The 21,024-nt window shown below is 52.4% G+C and overlaps 1 protein-coding gene across 9 annotated transcripts in view; it reads left to right on the forward strand.

Moving 5' to 3' along the window:
• Window positions 1–21,024, forward strand: part of KCNT1 (potassium sodium-activated channel subfamily T member 1) — a 231,694-nt gene that overhangs the window by 115,485 nt on the left and 95,185 nt on the right. For all 9 annotated transcript variants that reach the window (XM_075905515.1, XM_075905514.1, XM_075905517.1 and 6 more), the window contains 2 exons: window positions 12,784–12,863; window positions 20,604–20,703. In XM_075905515.1, coding sequence (XP_075761630.1) covers window positions 12,784–12,863; window positions 20,604–20,703 — 180 coding nt within the window. The remainder of the gene's footprint in view (window positions 1–12,783; window positions 12,864–20,603; window positions 20,704–21,024) is intronic.

Below are 21,024 nucleotides of genomic sequence, written 5' to 3' on the forward strand. Positions count from 1 at the left end.
TGTTCGTGTTGCATATTCATTTGTGTTAACTTTTCAGCCCCGTTTTTGTTAAAAAGAGGGCTAGATTTTTTTGTTTTTTGTTTGTTTTTTGTTTTTGTTTCACCTGGTCCCAATGATACTGTTCTAACTCAGAGATATGCAACTGGTTATTCTTCCTGGCTATCCAAATACTTCCTTTTTTATTCCTGAGATAGGAGTTGGGCTCATTTTAATCTTCCATTCTGTACTGGTTAGGATAAGTAAAAGTCTTTGTTGGAAGCTCATCTTCTTGCAACAAATTGCCTGTAATCCTAGGTTACTAAAATACAAAAAAACAACCCCTCCCCAACAACCCTGTACTATGAAAATGAAATTGCTCAGGCATTATGAAGTGCATTATGGCTGTAATTACAGTACTTCCGCACAATCGGCTTTTAACTAGGCTTGTTTTGATGATTATTAGAATGGCACAAAACATCTCCAGCTAGGATAGATCTAGGCTGGAAAGACTGTGAGGGAAGAGCAGCCAGATTTTTCCTTGACCGTTTCAAACTCAAATTGGTCTAGACTGCCCGTGGCTTTCGAAAGAAGATATGCAAATTTGGCAATCCTGTTCACAGAAGAATTTTTTTAAAAAACAAAACAGGCTAGATGCGTTTCTTTTGGGGAAAAAACCCTTTTTCGAAAGACCCCTGTACACCTCATTTTTTTTAGGAAGAAGAGTTCTTTCGAAAAAGGGTTTTTTTTCTGAAAGAACTGCGTCTAGACTGCTTTTTTCTTTCGAAAAAACTCTTCCGAAAATGGGATCAGAAGCAGATATGCAAATTTGGCACAAATTTGCATATCTTCTTTCAAAAGCCACGGGCAGTCTAGACGTGCGTGTCCAGGGCTTTAGAGGCATCTACATCCAAAAGCCAGAGCATGGGTAGAACTCGGGGTGGCTAGTGCAGGGGAAGGTCTGGCTAGTTTGAGCTTCCTTGGTAGGTCTGTGGTGGGGGAGGGTGGTTTGGCCATGTGATGCTCAGCTCAAGTTGATGATGTCAGACCCTGATTTAAGTCCGAATTAAATGCCTGTCTACGAGCCTCTGATAAATAGCAAAGATGGATAGGCGAGTCCCAGGGTCAAACCCGATCCTGGTACAAGCGAGCACAATGCCACTGTACTGTGGAGTCTGGGGAGCCGAGAGCCTCCGCAGACCCCTGAGCAAGGTGCGGGGGGGAACCAACTCCGTGCCCCGGGGAAGGGGCGGAGCCTCGGGCAGAAAGGGCGGGGCCGGACCAGCCAGCATGGAGCACCACCCGGAGTGCACCACGCTGGTCCCTGGTGCTGCCCAGACCACAGTGTGTGTCCCCCCTAACCCTAAGAGCCAGACCCTTTGAATCACTGGGCCTCGGGGCAACTGCCTGCCCCCCATTGGCCGACCGGAATGGAGCCATGTCGCTGAATCCCTGCTCCAAGGGGCCAATATTGTCCCATAAGTACCCCAATGTCCTCTCCTTGCGTCCCAGGGCTTTTGTTTGCCAGGAGAACCTTTCAAAGCCCCGGCCATGGGCTTTAAAAAAGGCTGCAGCGATGGTTGCAGGGCTGAGGGTTTTTAGGGGGGGTTGGTGCCAAGTCCTGTGGCTAGCTCAGTGTAAGGAGACCTTTTTAGTCTTAAGGATCCAGCTGCCCTGTTGTTTAAATCACTGAGGGACGAGTCAGGGCACTTAATCCGCCTGGTTTGGTGGGGTACGTTCCTGAGGGCCTTTGTCGCTTCTCATTGCTCGCTGTTATACGTGGGACATGCTGAGGCAAGGCTGGGCCGGATGCAGCCCAGGGGCCGGGTGCGACTCACCTAACACTTTGATCGAGCCCATCGACAGCATCTGGCTGCTTTCTATTTATATCCTGCTGCCTGGGCCACCCCATTTCCAGGCCGTGGCTCAGGCAGCCGGATCCTATTTAAATGGCTCCTGGCTCCCAGTTGTGGTGCTATCCCGGCAGGGGCTGCAGCCGCCAACCCTTTAAATAGCAGGAATTTAAGGGGCTCACAGCCCTGCTGCTTCTGTACTGGCAGTCGTGCTTGTGATTCTGGGTCCTGCCGGGGTAGCGCCGTGACCGGTAGCCCTGTAAGTAGCCGCAGCAATCCTGGGCGGCTGCCAGGCAATGTGGTAGCGGTGGGGCCATGAGCCACAAGACCTTTGCTGTGTTTTTCATTCAAAGCCTCTGGCCCCAGACAACTCTGGGGGGAGGCTAGTTCCAAGCCCCGCCCCTTCCGCCCAGCCCCGCCCCTTTCCCTCTCATCAGCGGACAAGGAGAACAATTTTTCTGCTTCCTCTCTGTGACGCCCTTTTAGATACCTGCAAACCGCTAACCTGTCCCCTTTCAATCTTCTCCTTTCCAAACTGAACAAGCCCAATTCCTTCAGTCGTGCCTCATGTTCTCTGAACCTTTAATCGTTTTTATTGCTCTTCTCTGGACCCTCTCCAATTTCTCCACATCTTTCTTGAAATGCGGTGCCCAGAACTGGACACAATACTCCAACTGAGGCCTAGCCAGCGCAGAGTAGAGCGGAAGAATGACTTCTCCTGTCTTGCTCACAACACACCAGTTAATGCATCCTAGAATCAGGTTTGCTTTGTTTGCAACAGGTCACTCTGTTGACTCATATTTAGCTTGTGCTCCACTATGACCCCTAGATCCCTTTCTGCAGGACTCCTTCCGAGACCGTCACTTCCCATTCTGTATGTGTGACACGGATTGTTCCTTCCTAAGTGGAGTCCTTTGCATTTGTCCTTATTAAACTTCATCCTGTTTACCTGAGTCCATTTCTCCAGTTTGTCCAGATCATTTTGAATTATGACCCTCTCCTCCAGAGCAGTCGCAACCCCTCCCAGCTTGGTATCATCTGCAAACTTAATCATCATACTCTCGATGCCATCATCTAAATCATTGATGAAAATATTGAACAGAACCAGTCCCAAAACAGACCCCTGCAGAACCCCACTTGTTATGCCCTTCCAGCATGACTGTGAACCGTTAATAACTGCTCTCTGAGAACAGGGAAGACGAGGACAGAGGGCCCTTCCAAGTCGAGTGTTCTATGGTTCTGTGCTAATGACCAGTGTCGCCCAGTCTCCTGGCGTTGAGAGTTTCGCTCGTATTTTATTTTGGTAACTACTCTGACTTTTTCCTATTGCTTATACACTCTTATCACGCGTCTTTTGTTGCCAGTGAGCTCGCGTCCCTGCTGGTCTTCCCCAGTGAGTTTGTCTGAAGTGCCCGGTGAATTGCTCAGCTTTGCAAAGGCTGCTATAGAGCCCCTTTCTACTGGTGACGCGGTGAACCGGTTCAGCAATGCCACGCTGCTCCTCTTGAAGCCAGGAGAGTCCTGAGCACCGGTGCTGGAGGTTGGGGGAAGGGGGCTGATGCCTTTCTCTGTGCGATTCCTGAGCGCATGCGGGCAAACTACCTGGGGGCGGCTGTGGTGAGCGCTAGCGGCACCTGGAGGGGTTTGCTGCGTGTCACTAGCAAAGCACAGTGAGAGACAGCCAAGGGCAGAGTTAAGGGGACACAGTCTCAGGCAGCACCCCAGGTCTCCTGCCACAGGTCCTTTCACCTCATCCCTTTCATTCCACCTAATCTAGTCTAATAGGCTCGCTGCCGCCTGATTCCAGCACCCAGGTTTTGTGGGCTGCTGGAATGATCTCGTCCTCTTGGGGTGCTAGGCTTTCCGCCGCTGCTGTCAGCCCTGGCTTTGGGCAAGACGAGCGAGGCGATTGCCTTAGGCCCCATGCATTCAGGGCACCGCCCACCCGGCCGCTCACTCCCTGCCCTGACTGGGAGCCGTGCGGCCCAGCCAGACACCACGTGCTGCCTTGGGCCCCTGCAAACTCTTTGGCCGGGGCTGGCCGCTGCCTCTCATCCCCCATAACGTTCTGGTGATTAGCCCACTTCTAAATTCACCACTTCTAGTGCAGCCATAGAAGGGGAAGGGCAGCTGGGTGAGATTTCCAAATAATTCAGCAGTGGCATGAGACCGTTGAATGAGTCTCTTCATGTCAGAGTGGAGAGGCGCTTGAACTGTCCTTGCTGATTTCCCAGGGCACTTGGAGTTTTGATTCAGGCATTTTGGAGCGTTACAGAGCCAGCTGTGATATCTGGGCCAGACCCCAAAAATGAGACAATATAGACCTTGAGATTTCTGTCTAGACTCGTCTCTTTATTTATTTATCCTTTTATAAAGAGACAAAAGGAAGATCTTACGGAGACCTTGCCGTTTTAACTCGCCGTCAGCGCATTTCCTTGTAGGGTTGCAGTTATAACTGATGAACCCAGGCCGCCGCTTGTCACAAAGAGAAATAGCTTCTATAACCATTCCGTTCGTTCATCCATCGGCGTTTCTAGGAATAATTCTAAGTGACTAACGCGGCCATCGATCAGCTAGCCATCTGGTGGAACCCTAAGATTGATATTGCTGTTTGTTTCTTCATTACCAACGCAACTGTATTGGTAGGACAGGCCATGTTTTGGGAAAGTGTCATTTTTGTACCGATGTGCTTAATTCTCTGGGGCTCTGATGAATTAACATACACCGGTCGGTATCGTCGCTGGGGGGCTGTTGGCTTGCTGCGCTGTATGACACATTTAACAAAGACAGAGAGCTGTAGGCTCACACGGTGTAGCGAGCAGCTCCAGCTGTCTGATTTATTTGTAAAACAGGTGCTTGGAAACACAAGCCCATTGTTTTGTGGGGCTGGCGTTAGACATGCTTCATCGTCACATGCTGGTGCGTTCTTGGTTATTTCTGCTTGGAACCGAGAACCTCGTTTTGACAGTGCTGATGTCGAGACTTTCCAAAACTTTGCAGATATTTGTTCCCCGGCTGGTTTTCGGTGTGCACGTTGCTTACCGGCCTATGGTTTTCTGAGTGCTGCTCTGTTCATCATCTCAAAAACGCCATTCCATCGGGAGCCAGGTCACATTGTTTTGCTTTTCTTTTCTTTCCTTCCTGCCCTGGGTGTGCAAAGCCTTGAATGTTTGGCAAGAGATAACCTCATATGTCCAGGTGATTGCCTAGGTGCAAAGGAATGGGCTAGCGGAGGATTGTACGACAACTGCAGTGATCCGCTTTCATGCCCGGGTCAGTTCTTTCCTTAGCCCCAATCATATGTTGATGCTGTCCGGTAATTGGGTCTTTTTTTAAGAGTAGTCGCGGTGATGCATGGAGACAGTGGCCCTGTCTGCTTTGCTAGGTTTAATAGAAAGTAATGGGCTCTTGCTTGCTTGGAATCTAAATCACTGAGCCATCGGTCATTTTCGGAACCCTCTTCAGTGCTCTGATGAGCAAGTGGGGCTGTGATTTACACCCGTGGACGTGACAGGCCTGCCAAAGAGAGGTGTGTTGAGAGTGTCCCGAAAGGCCGGTTCATACTCTTGCTGCAGCTGCACTCGGCTTCGCACACACCTTGGGCATCTTAGGACATAAAACGGCCACGTGTGGCTCTTCTTCGTCTCAGTGGGCCCTGCGGCTCCTGTCTGCCCCCCGCCCCCATGCACCTCTCGTGCACTGGCAGGCCTGTCAAAAGAAAAAAAGGGGATTGAGAATAAAACAGAGAACATCTTATTGCCGCTGTATAAACCATGGTACGCCCACGTCTTGAATACTGCGTACCGATGTGGTTGCCTCATCTGAAAAAAGATATAATGGCATTGGAAAAGGTTCAGAAAAGGGCAACAAAAATGATGAGGGGTTTGGAACGAAAAAGAGAAATTAAAAAGACTGGACCTTTTCAGCTTAGAAAAGAGGAGACTACGGGGGGAGATGAGAGAGGTCTATAAAATCATGACTGGTGTGGAAAAAGTGAATAAGGAAAAGTTATTGACTTGGTCCCATAACACAAGAAATAAGGGGTCACCAAATGAAATGAATAGGCAGCAGATTTAAAGCAAACAAAAGGAAGTTTTTCGTCACTCAGCCAACCTGTGGAACTCCTTGCCAGAGGATATGGTGAAGGCTAGGTCTTTAACAGGGTTCAAAAAAGAGCTACATAGGTTCCTGGAGGATAGATCCCTCAATGGCTCTTAGCCAGGATGGGTAGGAATGGTGTCCCTAGCCTCTGTTTCTCTCGAAATAAGCGACAGGGGAAGGATCACATGAGGATTCCCTGTTTTGTTTCCTCCCTCTGGGGCAGCTGGTATTGGCCACTGTCAGCAGACAGGATACTGGGCTGGATGGACCATTGGTCTGACTTAGTCTGGCTGTTCTTATGCAGGAATTTCTGTCAGGTACGGGGGAGGGGGGTAAGCTGTGGGAGGAGCTGGTGGGGAAATCAGCCCGAGCCTTCCCTGGCCAGCCAGGGCATGGGGGAGGGAGGCTTCTGTAGCGAGCGCCTCTGCCTTCCCCCAGCCGGCTGGAGCACAGGGGAGAGAGGCTGGGGCAATACACCACCCCTGCCTTTCCCCGACGGCCAGAATCAGTCCCATGGTGGACCATGAAGGATCATATTTGCACCCGCCCTGTGTACAGGCCTGATGTGGTGCGGGAGCCCCACACTTCCTACTCCTCCCCCTTCCTCCCAGCACCTTCGGAGCGCCACGAATCACAGACAGAAAGGGAAACAGATGAAGCTGCCGTGCAGGCATTGCAGCGTGAGGGGGAACGAGGGAGGGGACTGCCCTTGGGTGCATATCCCGAGTACCAGAGAAGTGGATTCCCAAATGCAACAATCTCCAGGCAGTGGAATTGGGATAAAATTCAGACCTTGCTTGAGCCTTTGGCCATGTCTCCACTTGCCGCACAGAAGATCGATCTTCTGGTGTTTGATTGAGTAGGTCTAGTAAGGACCTGCTGAATCAAACGCCGAGCGCAGCTCTGGTTGGTGCCAGAACTCTGATTCCTCACAAGCAGTAAGGGAAGCCGATGGGAGTATTTACTCCCGTCGACCTTCTGCTGTGGAGCTAGCACCAAGCTCGGCTTAAGGTATGTCGACTCCAGTTACGTTATTCACATAGCTGGAGTTGTGTCCTTTAAGTCAGCCTTCCCCCCCACAATGTAGACATGGCCTTGGCTTTGGGTTAGACTTTGGCCTTATTCATTCTGAAATAATACGTGTAGCTGAAGAGAAACTTTCCTTCCCATGTCTTTTGGGCACTGAGCGATTGACCCGCCTGATTTTGATCTTGGCGTTTGATGCCCATAGGCTTCTATCTCTCTTGGTCATGAGGCAGACACATCCCCTGAGTTCCCTCCGTAAGACTTAGGAATTGAGGCTGTTGAGCCTGGCCCAAGTGAGCTGGGGTGAACCAGGTGAAAAAGAAGCGAGTCTGTAGGTGGGGGTGAGAGTTAAGATTTGGAGGAAGCGTCTGTCAGGGGCAGGAGAGAAGAAGGTGGCCTGAGAGGAAGAGAGTCCAAGGTTTTGTGGATAGAACAGTAGCAGTTGGGATGGATCTGGGCCTTATTTAACGTTACTTGCTTCTCCTTCCCCTGGGGAGCCTTGGAGCACCATTTTTTGCGTGATGGAAGGCCCTCCGGAACTCCCTGCCTGTCGAGCATTACTCCCGAGTCAACACACCCGAATGCCGAGTAAAACTCAGAGGCAATTGGCAGCAGTTGGAGGTTTGGCTGCCGTGGCCAAATAAGGTATCTTAGCAACAGAGGTAATGTATTCCTTTCTGTAGACAGGATTTGTTTTTTAATAGCTTCGGTCCTGCTGAACGTGGCTGCTGCCAGGGGCAAGCCCGGCCTTCCAGCTTACGAGGATGTTCCTTTGAATCTCCGATGCCTCACGGCCGCTCGTGTCCTGTGGCAACAGCCATAAGGCTAAGGACCCCTCAAATCATTCCAGTGTCGAGTGGACAGGAGAAGACTGCAGGGCGAGGCAGGGTGCTTAGGACCGAGGAGGTCTGGGTGGGGGAGGTTGTCATGGAATCGAAGCTGTTTGGGGGGCCGATTTGAATATTGCAGGATGTGGCGTGTCAGAGGGGTCGCCGTGTTAGTCTGAATCTGCAAAAGTGGCGAGGAGTCTTGTGGCACCTTATAGACTAACTGAAGCGTTGGAGCTCAGTATCCATCCAGCTCAGTATCCATCCAGCTCAGTATCCACCCAGCTCAGTATCCTGTCTTCTGACAGTGGCCAATACCAGATGCCCCAGAGGGAGGGAACAGAACAGGCAATCATTAAGTGATCCCTCCTCTGTCACCCATTCCCAGCTTCTGGCAAACAGAGGCTAGGGACACCATCCCTGCCTATCCTGGCTAATAGCCATTGAGGGATCTATCCTCCATGAATGTATCTAGCTCTTTTTTGAGTCCTATTAAAGTCCTGGCCTTCACAACATCCTCTGGCAAGGAGTTCCACAGGTTGACTGTGCGCTGCATGAAGAAAAACTTCCTTTTGTTTGTTTTAAATCTGCTACCTATTCATTTCGTGGGCAAAGACCCACTTCGTCAGATGCATCTTTGCCCACGAAAGCTTATGCTCCAGCACTTCAGTTAGTCTATAAGGTGCCCCAGGACTCCTCGCTGCTTTTGCAGGATGTGGAGGGAGTGAAAAGGAAGGCCCATCCAGTTTTACCCCGGTGAAAGTCATGACGCAAAAGCAGGCAGCACCCTCTCCCCAAAATAGAAAGACATTCATATTTTAGAGGGGATACTTTGGACATCAGTGGTATCAGTGCTCCAAATGTTTGGCGTGCGGTCTGGTATTTCTTGTAGACTCTCGCGTTCCGGGAAGCTCTTCAGATCCTGGCTGGCTATTGGCATAGCAGCCACTCAATTCCTAAACTCTTTTCCCAGCTTGTACTGGGCTCAATGTAAAACCCGGGGTGGATTCTCAAGAGAAGCAGTGTCTCGTTGGTTGCTCCAAAGCTCTGGTCAGGAATTTTGGAAGGATTTTCCCTGGAACATCACCCAGAAAACAATGATAGAAATGTAGCCGTGTTAGTCTGGTGTAGCTGAAACAAACGACAGGACTATGTAGCACTTTAAAGACTAACAAGATGGTTTATTAGATGATGAGCTTTCGTGGGCCAGACCCGCTTCCTCAGATCAAATAGTGGAAGAAAATAGTCACAGCCATATATACCAAAGGATACAATTAAAAAAAAATGAAAAAAATTAATTGTATCCTTTGGTATATATGGTTGTGACTATTTTCTTCCACTATTTGATCTGAGGAAGTGGGTCTGGCCCATGAAAGCTCATCATCTAATAAACCATCTTGTTAGTCTTTAAAGTGCTACATAGTCCTGTATTTTGTTACAGAAAACAAGTGATTGGTGGCTTTTAACTAATAGATCCACTGTAAAAACACAGCATACAGTGAGTTAATCACTTCCTAGTGGACTGAATAGTAGATAAAATAACCAATACAATGAACAAACAACAATTCAGGATCATAAGGACATATGAACGGCCAGACTGGGTCAGACCAAATGTCCATCCAGCCCAGTATCCTGTCTTCTGACAGTGGCCAATACCCGATGCCCCAGAGGGAGGGAACAGAACAGGGAATCATTAAGTGATCCCTCCTCTGTCACCTATTCCCAGCTTCTGGCAAACAGAGGCAAGAGACACCATCCCTGCCCATCCTGGCTAATAGCCACTAAGGGATCTATCCTCCATGAATGTATCTAGCTCTTTTTTGAGTCCTATTAAAGTCCTGGCCTTCACAACATCCTCAGGCAAGGAGTTCCACAGGTTGACTGTGCACTGCATGAAAAAAAACTTCCTTTTGTTTGTTTTAAACCTGCTACTTATTCATTTCATGTGGTGACCCCTAGTTCTTAAGTTATGGGACCAAATCAATAACTTTTCCTTATTCACTGTCTCTGCACCTGCCATGATTTTATAGACCTTTGTCATATCCTCCTTTGCCTCCTCTTTTCCGAGCTGAAAGTCCCAGTCTTTTTAATCTCGCTTCATAAAAGCTCCAGCAGTCTCATTGGCCATTTACATACCATTCGTGGGCTCAGCAATCTCATCAGGGTCAACATTAACTGTGGTTCCATAATGAAGTGAACGTGTAGCGAATGACCCTGAAAACGGCCAGCAAAAGTGGCGGCTACTCTACTTAGTTTGGGGAACGGTGCAATTTTCCGTAAAACGTTGTCCCTCGGAAGTCCCAAAGGATCGTGGGCAAGGGCCTTTTTAAACAGTTTCAGCTCTCGGGTGGGTATCTTCTTAGGAATTGGACGATGGCGAGCGTGTTTCTTTTTAGAACTCAAGGTGTGGGCAGCAGTCCTCCCGTAGGCAAGTCCTCCAGTGAAACCCGCAGGGCTGGGTCTGTAGCTTCTCCCTCACGTTCTTCTCACCCACTGATGCCGCGGCAGCTCCCTCGGTGGTGGGCCTGACTTCCCCGGGAGATTTATTGTGCCGGGCTGCAGATAAGAGTGTGGGAAGGGTCTGGTCAAGAGGAAGGCACTTGGCGTTTGCTCCAGAGAAGAGAGAGGCAGTGGGTGGGCCAGGCAGGAATGGGGGCGCCTCCTCTGAGTGGGACAATCTATCCTTTGCCCAAGAAGTTCAGCGTTTAGGGGAGTTTGTGTCTTCCCAGGTGGCTTGGTTCTGGATCCCCCGGTGGCTTGGATCTGGATCCCCAGGTGGCTTGATTCTGGATCCTGCGGTGTCTTGGATCTGGATCCAGAGGTGGCTTGGTTCTGGATCCCCAGGTGGCTTGGATCTGGATCCCCAGGTGGCTTGGATCTGGATCCCCCAGTGGCTTGATTCTGGATCCTGCGGTGTCTTGGATCTGGATCCTGCGGTGTCTTGGATCTGGATCCCCACGTGGCTTGGTTCTGGATCCGCCTATGGCTTGGTTCTGGATCCCCCAGTGGCTTGGTTCTGGATCCCCAGGTGGCTTGGTTCTGGATCCTGCGGTGTCTTGGATCTGGATCCAGAGGTGGCTTGGTTCTGGATCCCCACATGGCTTGGTTCTGGATCCCCCAGTGGCTTGGTTCTGGATCCCCAGGTGGCTTGGATCTGGATCCTGAGGTGGATTGATTCTGGATACCCAGGTGGCTTGGATCTGGATCCTGAGGTGGATTGATTCTGGATCCCCAGGTGGCTTGGATCTGGATCCCCAGATGGCTTGGTCCTGGATCCCCAGGTGGCTTGGGCTGACAATGGCATCCCTTTTGGTTACCTTTGCCCATTGTCAGGGCACCGCGGTTGTTTCTCTGTGCCGTGCCCAAGCCCTCTGGGACATGGTGCAGGTCCCGAAGGGGTTGCCAAGGAGTGAAGGATGCGGGGTCACTGCCTTTGCCAGGGGCGGTGGGAAAGGGCTGTGCCTTTGGGCCCGTCAGGCCCCAGCCACAGCAGAGAGCTCTGCCTTTGCTCTCCGGTTCCCTAAAGCCTTTGTCGTTATAAACACCGCGAGCCCGATCCTCAGCCACTGCGCATCGCCGAGACTGCTCCGACCTGCCCCCGCTGATCTCCCTGCTCAGGGACTCTCAGGCTGTGTCCCCCAGGGAGCATCTCCCACCTGGGCTAGCCACGTCTGTGTGACCGGCAGAATAGGCCATTGCAGCCTGGCCTCCGGAGCTCCCCTGGACCACACGGAAGCTGCCACCCAGTGCAGAACCTGCCGCTCGCTTGTTGTGACAGGAGGGCCGTAAGGAGCTGGCCGCTCCAATTTGCTGAACGTAGCAGCTTCCTAGGAACCGCGCCTGGTGTTAACGTGCAGCTTCCCGGTTTGATCCTGACTTGCTGAGACGCTTCCTTTCATCCCACGTCCTGCCCTCTAGATTGGGGCATGGGCGATGGATGAAGGTAGGGCTGGGAGAGGCAAGCCTCCCACCCCACCCCCAGCCCTGCCCCCTCTGCCTAGGCCACGCCCCCATCACGGGGATGGGAGGTGGCACGTGGCCCGAGCCTCCCTGGCCCGGGAGCGTGAGGAGGGCGGGAGCTCGTGGGCTGCAACACTCCGCCCCCAGAAACGCCTCCAGTGGGGGCGGAGCTTGGGTGGGGTCAGGTTGGCAGTTTGGGAAGGCAAAGCCTCCCCCTGCCTAGCGTACCCGCCGCCCGTGGATTGAGGGAGGGGAATCGGAGCGTTCTCGCCGGAGAACCGTGTCGATTTGGAATTTGCATAGAGGACCTGGACTCTGTCGGGCACGTGCCCATGCGGAGTGACCGGATTCACCGTCCCAGAGGCCTGTCTGTGACGACGCAGGTCCCTGCTTTTCTATGGCTTTGGGACGCCTGTGCACTCGGGTCGTGGTCACGGCCCCATTTTGTCTCGCCGAGGTCTCGTTTCCGGGAGCTGGTTGGAGCAGAAGGGCCGTCGCTGGCTTCCCGGTCCTGGGGCCTAGTTTAAGTAGCCAGGCCTTCCATCAGAACGGCCACACTGGGTCAGACCAAAGGTCCTGCTGACAGTGGCCAGGTCCAGGTGCCCCAGAGGGGAGGGGACACAACATGGAATCCTCACGTGATCCCTCCCCGGCTCCCACCTCCAGACAAACTGAAGCTAGGGACGCTGTTCCCACCCTGGCACACCTGGCTCCTCTTCTCGCTCTAGTCAGTCCATGTTAGCGGAGGAGGCTGGTCTGCCTCCCAGCCCCTTTGTGCTTTCGGAGCAGCACAACCTGATGAGAATCCAGCATTGGATTGAACTCCAGGGTCACGGCTGGGTACTGCTCCGTGCAGCCGTCTAACGGTTTCCTCTTCAAATCTTGTCTGCAGGCTGCATTGTTCAGAAAAGCCGGCGGAGAAATACACAAGCGGCGCCTGGTGGGGCTGGAGTGTACCTAGAGGTGGGAAGCTTTTGGGGATGAAAGCTTTCTTCCCGGCATCCCCGCGTAATCCAGTTCTCTTTCCTTTCTGCTCGCAGGGTGCAGGTGGAGTTCTACGTGAACGAAAACACCTTTAAAGAACGACTCAAGCTGTTCTTCATCAAAAACCAAAGATCAAGTAAGTCTTTGTGCCGAGATACTCGTGGCCGTTTGATTTGCCAGCTAATGACAATGATGACCGGGTTGTCTGCAATGAAAGCAATCGGGGAAGGAGGGGAAAGAGAGGAAGAAAAATCGCACTGGCTACAAAGTGTAAAGAATCTCTCTCGGTGGATCTATTACCCACAGCAAAGCTGTCGGAGCAATATTTTTACAAAGCTGATGGATAACAGTGGGAAGAACAATTCCGGTTTTCTGCACGCTTATTAAATCGAGCTGTAAATCGCTGTTCGCATTGGCCATTCCCTGTCAGCCCTGGAATGGGAAGCAGTTGCCACCTAGTGGCTGGAACGTTTCAGCGTGGCGGCATCATGCCCGGGGCAAGGCAGCCCTCAGGATGGTGCGTTCTGATGTGACGGTTCCAAGCGCTGTTCCCTGGCGGTGTGAACTCTCCTTGTGCCTGGGAGCCCGAGAGGGAGCAGAGGCTGGGTCCGTGTGTTTCCTCTGGGATGGCAGATTGGTGTGGGAGGGGGTTTCCTTTCTTTGGAAGAACATGCTTCCACCGGGAGGATGGGAAAGCAGGCTCATCTGTCTCTGTTGTCAGCACCCCAGGCGGTGACAGGATGTTCACCACCATGGCACCTGGCTGCACTTTGCAAAGGGGCCAAATCGCGTGGCGTAGCCGGCTAGTGCCAGCGATGCTCAGAGCATCCATGTACTAGCCAAATGACTGCCCCAGACAAGGGGGCTGGCAGGTTTGCCAGGCCCCTGAATGAGGTGGGGAGGGGCCCACTCTGTGCTCCTGGCAGGGGCGTGGCTTTGGGGGGAAAGGGCGGGGATTGGGCAGCCAGCCTGGAGTGCACCGTGCCAGCCTCCCACCCCCAGCCAGCCCTCACAGCCACTCTGACGGCGCCACGCAGGGCTCCAGCGGTGATTTTAAAGGGCCACGGGCTCCTGCCACCACTTCTCCTGGCCCTTTCGAGTCGCTGAGCCCTGGGGCCACTGCCCTTGACCCAAGTGGGATGCAGTATTGTTGTGGTCATCTTGGTCCCAGGATACTCGAGACCAGATGGGTGAGGTCGTATCTTTTACTGCCCCATCTTCTGCGGTGGAGGGAGAGACATTCTTAAGTTACACAACGTTCAGGCTCTTCTTCTTCTCTGATCTGAACAACCCGCCCCCCCCCCCCCCCAGCCTCTCCAAGCTCATCGGGAATAAACTCACAGGCAGGACACACCCATTCAAAGCGGCACCAGACTCTGTCCGAGCCACAGGTGCCAAACCCGCAGCGTCTCCCCGCTGCTACAATGAGCAACACCCCCCGCAACCCAACTTTCAAGGGCCTTGGCTCCTACCCATGCCTATCCCAACGTACGGCGGACCTTGCCCGGTGCCCGAAACGCCCCCATGGGATGAGTGAAACCAGGCGTTCAGTGCATGAACTCACAGGAAAATGGTAAAGACACAAACAGCCCATCACCTGGGGGTCTCGCGTCTCACGGAGCAGCATCACGCCCACTTTCATTTTTGAAAAACCCTCCCCCTCCCCCCAACAGCAAAACTTGTTGAGCAAAAAAAAGAAGGGAACTGACCGGAGCAGGAAAACTTGATGGGGGCGCTGGGTTGCCTCACACCCCACTGGAATTTCTTCACTCCCCCCAGGGAGGCATGCCCCCCCCCCCAGTTTGGGAACCCGTGATTCTAGCCGACCTGCCAGTCCTAATCCTCAAAGGAAGCCTGCGCAACACCTTTAGGGTGTATCTAGACTACAGGGTTTTGTTGACAAAAGTGGACTTTTGTTGACAAAACTATCCCTGCATCCACACTGCCTTTGAGTTCTGTCGACATAACGTCGACAAAACTCAGGAGTTTTGTCGACGTATGTAAACCTCATTCTGCGAGGAATAACGCCTTTTATCGATAGCGTTCTGTCGACAGAAGGCGTTATTGCATCTACACTGTCCTTTGCGTCCACACTGTTATGTCGACAAAGCAGCTTGCTTTGTCGACAGAACTGGCTGTCGTCTAGACGCTTTTTGTCGACAGAAGCTTTGTCGACAGTATCTGTCGACAAAACTTCTGTCGACAAAACCCTGTAGTCTAGACGTACCCTCAGAGGGTGACGTAGTGGGGATTATATTGACTCTTGTAGTCCCAGAAGTCACTGTTTTGTATTCACTCTGGGTGCTGTGTTGTGTTGTATGTGATTCTACTGTCCCGTGCTGTTCTGTGGCTGTGTGCGCATGCGCACGTGCAGTGCCCAACAAGGGCTGGGATCTTTGGGTGAGTATTCCTAAGGGAGGGCACGTGGGAAATGACCCAGGCCTCCTGTCACCCGAGTTAGGTGGAGGATTCAATCAGGTTGAATTTTGCAGGACAAAGAAGGCGGCGGGGCTGCTTCCAGGCTGAGGCCAGTGCCTGGGTGTATGAGTTAATTTTTCGGCTGGCTTAGGGAGAAGGGAGTCGAGCTAGCTTGGGGGGGGGCGGGCAGGGGCCCAGACCCCCAAGATGGATGGTGCTGGCTGCTCCTGGTTCCTAGAGCAACAAGTCTGTGCTATGCTGTGTCCCTGTGAACCAATAACCCTTCTGTTCTACTCACCGGCTGAGATCCACATCTGGCTGTGGATGCAGGTGCAGGACCCCGTGACGCCCGCACAGTCTGTGACAACGAGCCTGAGAGTTTAAATTCACAACAAGGAGTCCTGCAGCACCTTAGAGACTAGCCAAAATCTATAGGATCATGAGCTTTTGTGGGTGAGACCCACTTCTTTGGATGAGATGGAGAGGAAATAACAGAACACAAGATATATAGAACAGCAAAAGAAGTATCTGTCAATTGTAGGCTTTGTGTTGATGAAGCTAATTAAGTGGGCTGGCCGTGTCCCATTCAGAGCTTTTGATGTGAAAATGTGAATATCAAAGGCAGGGGAAACTGGCTTTGTAGTGCATTAACCAGTTAGGGTGTGTCTAAACTACACCCCTCTGCCGACAGAGGATGTAGATTAGGCACATCGCTATTGCAAATGAAGCGGGGATTTAAATATCCCGCCCTTCATTTGAATAGAAATGGCTGCCACGGCCCTTTGCCGACAAAAAGCAGTAGTCTAGACGGGGATCGGTGAACAAGGAAAGCCTTTTCCGACCGATCCTGTAAACCTCATTGCATAAGGCATAAAGGATCGATCGGAAAAGGTTTTCCTTGTTGACCGATCCCCGTCTAGACTGCCACTTTTTGCCTGCAAAGTGCCGCGGTAGCTATTTCTATTCAAACGAAGCGCGGGATATTTAAATCCCCGCTTCATTTGCAATAGAGATGTGCCTAATCTACATCCCTCTGTCGGCAGAGGGGTGTAGTTTAGACTCACCCTTCATGTCTTTATTCAAGCCCAGGGTATCAGTGTCATATTGCTCTCCAACTCATCGGATGAAGTGGGTCTTACCCACGAAAGCTCATGATTCCTTCTATATTTTTGGTACGCTGAATTTACGGCTTATTCCAACAGTCTGTAACCCATTAACCCTGTCTGTCCTATGTCTACCGGGTGTTAATTGTCCACATCACCTTGAATGGTCCCTTAGTTTACCTAAGTAGTCAGCAGATATTCTGTCTCTTTGAACTTGTATTTAGCCCTGACACTCTAATACCTTTCCTGGATCTAATGACAGATCTGGCTTCCTGTCAGCAGGCACAATATACATGGGAGCCGGTTTGTCAGTTCCATGGCACTGTCTCATCATAGACCTCCATACCCTCCTAGGGACAGCCGCATGTCCGCCATCTCTGTTTACTATTAGTAACTGCTTACTCCAGCTGTTTAGGGCAACCACATCTGCCCCATTATAACTGAAGCCTTCATGTGGGCAGCAAAGGAGGAGATTCACTGATAATTAGTTACTGTGAGAACTGACCACTTGTAGAAATCAGGTAGCAGGGATGAAGAGGGTGACGCGAGCAGCCAGATGTCCAAGAGCCTCATAATTACATCACTTAATAATCACTCATGATGAGAACCGCAAATCAATATGCAGCACCCGGGACACAGCCAAGTCCCAGTGCTGTGAAATGCATGTGCTGAGTGGATCATTACGATGGTGCAATACGTTTGCCTCCTTGAAAGCCATTATGAGGCTCTTAATTCTCCGGATTGTGTCTACCCTGCCCTTGTCATGGAGCGTTGCATAAAAATAAACAATGCGTCCACCAGAGGAGCCGGCAGCCACGCCAGGCCCCTGTGCAAGGGAGGCGGGGCTTGGTGCCTCACTCCTAGAAGGGGCGGGGCCTCTGGTGGAAGGGGGCCATGTGCCCTCTTTCACCCGGTCGTGAACTTGGCGCGAACAGTAAAGACGTCTCCCCTCACAAGAGACGAACAGTTATGGCTGCTGCTCGCCACGCCCCAGTGAGGTCTGGGCAAGGTTCCCCAACGGGACAAAGATAACGTAACGGATTGCTCCCGGGACGTTCTGGCAATGGACGTCTTGGGGGAAGAGAATGAGCGGACTTGCCGTAAATTCCCCTCGCATCCGGCGTGACGCTGGATTTCTTTTTGTTGCAAGCTGCGGCGTGTTTAGAGGGCTGGGGCCCCCTCACTGAACTTTCAGCAGTGGTGGAATTCTTCATGGCCGCCACCTCCTGAAATTTCTAGTCTAGGGCCAGGAACCTCCAGGCTGCTGCCCGGGCTGACGTTTCAGCCCCGTGGCCCCCTCCTGGCGAGGTTGAAATTCCAGCACCGGCTTCCCACTGCAGGGGGCGAGCCTCACGGGCCGGTTCCGGCTTGCAGGGGAAGGATGTGGCTCCGTGTGCTGCTACTCCCCCTCCGTCCCCCAGCTGGGGGAATGGCAGTACAGGAAACCGTTTTTTCCTCACTGCTCCCATTGGCTGGAATCACGGCCAATGGGAGCAGTGGGGGGCGGTGCCTGGGAGCGGTGGGAAGCACAGAGCCAGGTAAGCGCCTCCCATCCTCCTTTTGATCCAGACCCTGCACCCCATCCTCCTCCTGCTCCCTCCCTCCCTCCCATACCCCACAGCCCCACCCTGCTCCTGCAGCCTCCTTCCTTCACACACCCCCCACTCCCAGCCTGCCTCCTGCACCCTACCTCCCACCCAGCCCCCACCCCCACTGTGAAGATAATTCTTAACTGGAGGAGCAATCAGGGTCTACATCCTCCTTTCACCGTTAAAGGGGGCTTATCTGAACAATTCATTTGCAGCTCTGATCCCATCAGGGGAGGGGTTTCCCTGGGCCCCAAACTGCATTGTCCTCGGACCCTGGAGAGTTTCTGTGTCTGTATTGCTCCTCGGTCACAGTGATCTCAGCTCCGTGTCTTGCCTGCGGGAGACCAGACCATCTGGCCCAGCAGGACAGGGAGGCAAGAAGCCCCAGAGAGCAAAGCGGCCAGTTACCAGCACACCCGGAAGACTCTCAAGGAGGTCTGTTGTGACTGCCCCCGTCACATTTTCCTGCACTTGTTCTGCCATCATGACTGGTGGGCTGCGGAAAGATATTTGAGACCCACTGCTTTAGTCGGCCTCAAACCTATCCCCTCTTTCCTTGGACTCCCCCGATTCATTCCACTGGAAGAACGATGCCTTTTCGTTTTCCGTCCGAGGGAAATCTACGGGACTCTTGGAACTAATTTCTAATTCCACATTTTCTTTTTGTTCCTCGTGGGTCGTACACGTGCACGTAGCTGGTGCGTGGCATGAGAGCGGGGGCCTGGGGAGGAGAGGTTTAATGGAAATGTGCTTGTAATTTGAGTAATGGCCTGATAAACTGGCTGGGAAGAGGAGGGAGTGGCGAACGTGGCTCTTTTAATGTTCTCTGCCTCCTCCTCCAAGCCACCGAGCACCTGGGGAGCCAAGGCAGGAGCCCAGCTTAGCTGGACGAGTCTTGTGAAATGGATGCTGGCACGTTCTGAGGATAAACACCTCCACAGCCCCCCATCCCTCTCTTCCATACTGGGGGGAGGGAGGAGGGTTGTTCCAGCGAGCAGCCGGTTTTCATGTATTGATTTCATAGAATCATAGGACTGGAAGGGACCTCGAGAGGTCATCGAGTCCAGCCCCCCGCCCTCAAGGCAGGACCAAGCTCCGTCTACACCATCCCTGACAGATGTCTATCTAACCTGTTCTTAAATACTCCAGAGAGGGAGATTCCACCACCTCCCTTGGCAATTTATTCCAATATTTGACCACCCTGACAGTTAGGAATTTTTTCCTAATGTCCAATCTAAACCTCCCCTGCTGCACTTTAAGCCCATTACTCCTTGTCCTGTCCTCAGAAACCAAGAGGAACAAATTTTCTCCTTCCTCCCTGTGACACCCTTTTAGATATTTGAAAACCGCTATCATGTCCCCCCTTAATCTTCTTTTTTCCAAACTAAACAAGGCCGATTTATTTAGGGCCTTCCCTTTGACACGGCGTAGGAAGTGGCGTGCACCATCCAAGCCACGAGCGAAGTTCGTACAGCTTTCCCGGTCGCCTGCAAGCTGCACTAATAGCCGGAAAAGCAATCATTACCCGTCCTACCACCCGGGCTATAATCAGCCGCATAAATTGCTGTGTTCGTTCATTCTCCGGCTTAAAGGACAGTAGGTGTTGAAATACGATTGAAACAGCTGTTCCAAGAATGCAGTGGCAGTCACAGGATTTCTCCTTCTCCCCATTATGGGCAGCCTGTTTTCTAGAGATTGGGGGCCACCTGGTATCCTCTAATTTTGTGCCCATCACTGGTTCCTGGCGCAGTCACCTGGATGGAATGCAGGCGTCTGTTGAGCCAGCTGGAATGTGGCGCTATGCCGTCAACACAAGCAGAAAAGCCGCTGCCTTTCTGGAAGCGTGGTCTAGTGGTTAGAGGGTAGCTTGGGGCTCAGTAGAATCCTAGAATGGGAAGGAATCTCGAGAGATCATCGCATCCAGTCCCCTGCCCTCACGGCAGGACCCAGTACTGTCTACATCAGTGGTTCCTAAACTTTTCGGCATCACGCCCCCCTTTTTGATTTTTGAGAAACCCTCACGTCCCCCCCTCAAATAGCAACGAAACTTGTTGAGTAAAAAAAAAAGGAACTGACCAGGGACAAAAAACAAAAATAGCAGCACAACTGGGGGGGGGGGGGAATTAATGGGTGGGCTGGGTTGCCTCGTGCCCCCCCTGGAATTTCTTCATGCCCCCTATTTTGGGAACCCATGGTCTAGCTCATCCCTGACAGGTGTCTGTCTAACCCACTTTTCAATATCTCCGGTCATGGAGATGCCACAACGGTCGGGTGAGGGTAGGCACAGAGTCAAGTCTTTGTGTGATCGAGTCCCTTGGGCAACTGAAGTATTGTCCATATTACTGTGGGCCGTCAACCTAAGTTAGGGGTGGGGAAAACGGCTGGATCTGGCCCACCATGCAAGTTGAGGAGCATGACAGGAGTCGGCAGAAGCACTCCTCCAGTTCGCCATCATTTCGGCATTAGGTCGCCTTACTGGCGTGAGTGCAGACGCGCATTGCGGCATGTTGGCGTAACGGCCGTTATTCCGAACTAACGCTGCCGTGGAGACGCACCTTAAGGCGCCACAGGGCTGCTCGTTATATTGTGGGAGGGTTTCTTACTCTTCCCTCCGAGTCCAGCTTCCTTACGGCCCCTCCCCCTTTGCTCTGGCCAAGCGTACCTCTTGGTGTGTGCCTGCCGCCCGCCAGAAGCCGCTCTTTGACGCAGGCAGAAGGGGAGGGTTGTTTCAATTTGCTTCTCATCCCGTTGTCTTCTCTCTTGCAGGCCTAAGGATACGGCTCTTCAACTTCTCCCTGAAGCTCCTCACCTGCCTCCTCTATATTGTCCGTGTCCTGCTTGACAACCCCGCCAAGGGAATAGGCTGGTGAGTCTCTGTTGGGCACAGGAAGGCGGATTTGAGCGGTGGGTCTGATCCATCCCCGGGTACCCGTCTGGCTCCCGTTGTGATGGGCTCTCGGTGGTACTGCTCACCAGACAGCACTTCCTGGTGCCCAGAGCCGGCATGCAAGCTGTTAGGTGGCTGTGGGTGTGACGATGCCCGCGGAAACTCCGCCGCCGCCCACGCACCAGTGCCTGAGAACCTCTCCCAGATAAAGGGCTCCCTTGTTCTTTCCGCCTCACCACAGAGCTGCGTCTGGGTAGCTGGTGCGATGGGGTATGTCTGCACTGCATGCCTCCTTCGAGA

Source organism: Pelodiscus sinensis, chromosome 22, assembly GCF_049634645.1.
Source record: "Pelodiscus sinensis isolate JC-2024 chromosome 22, ASM4963464v1, whole genome shotgun sequence".
In the NCBI taxonomy this organism is placed as follows: domain Eukaryota; kingdom Metazoa; phylum Chordata; order Testudines; family Trionychidae; genus Pelodiscus; species Pelodiscus sinensis.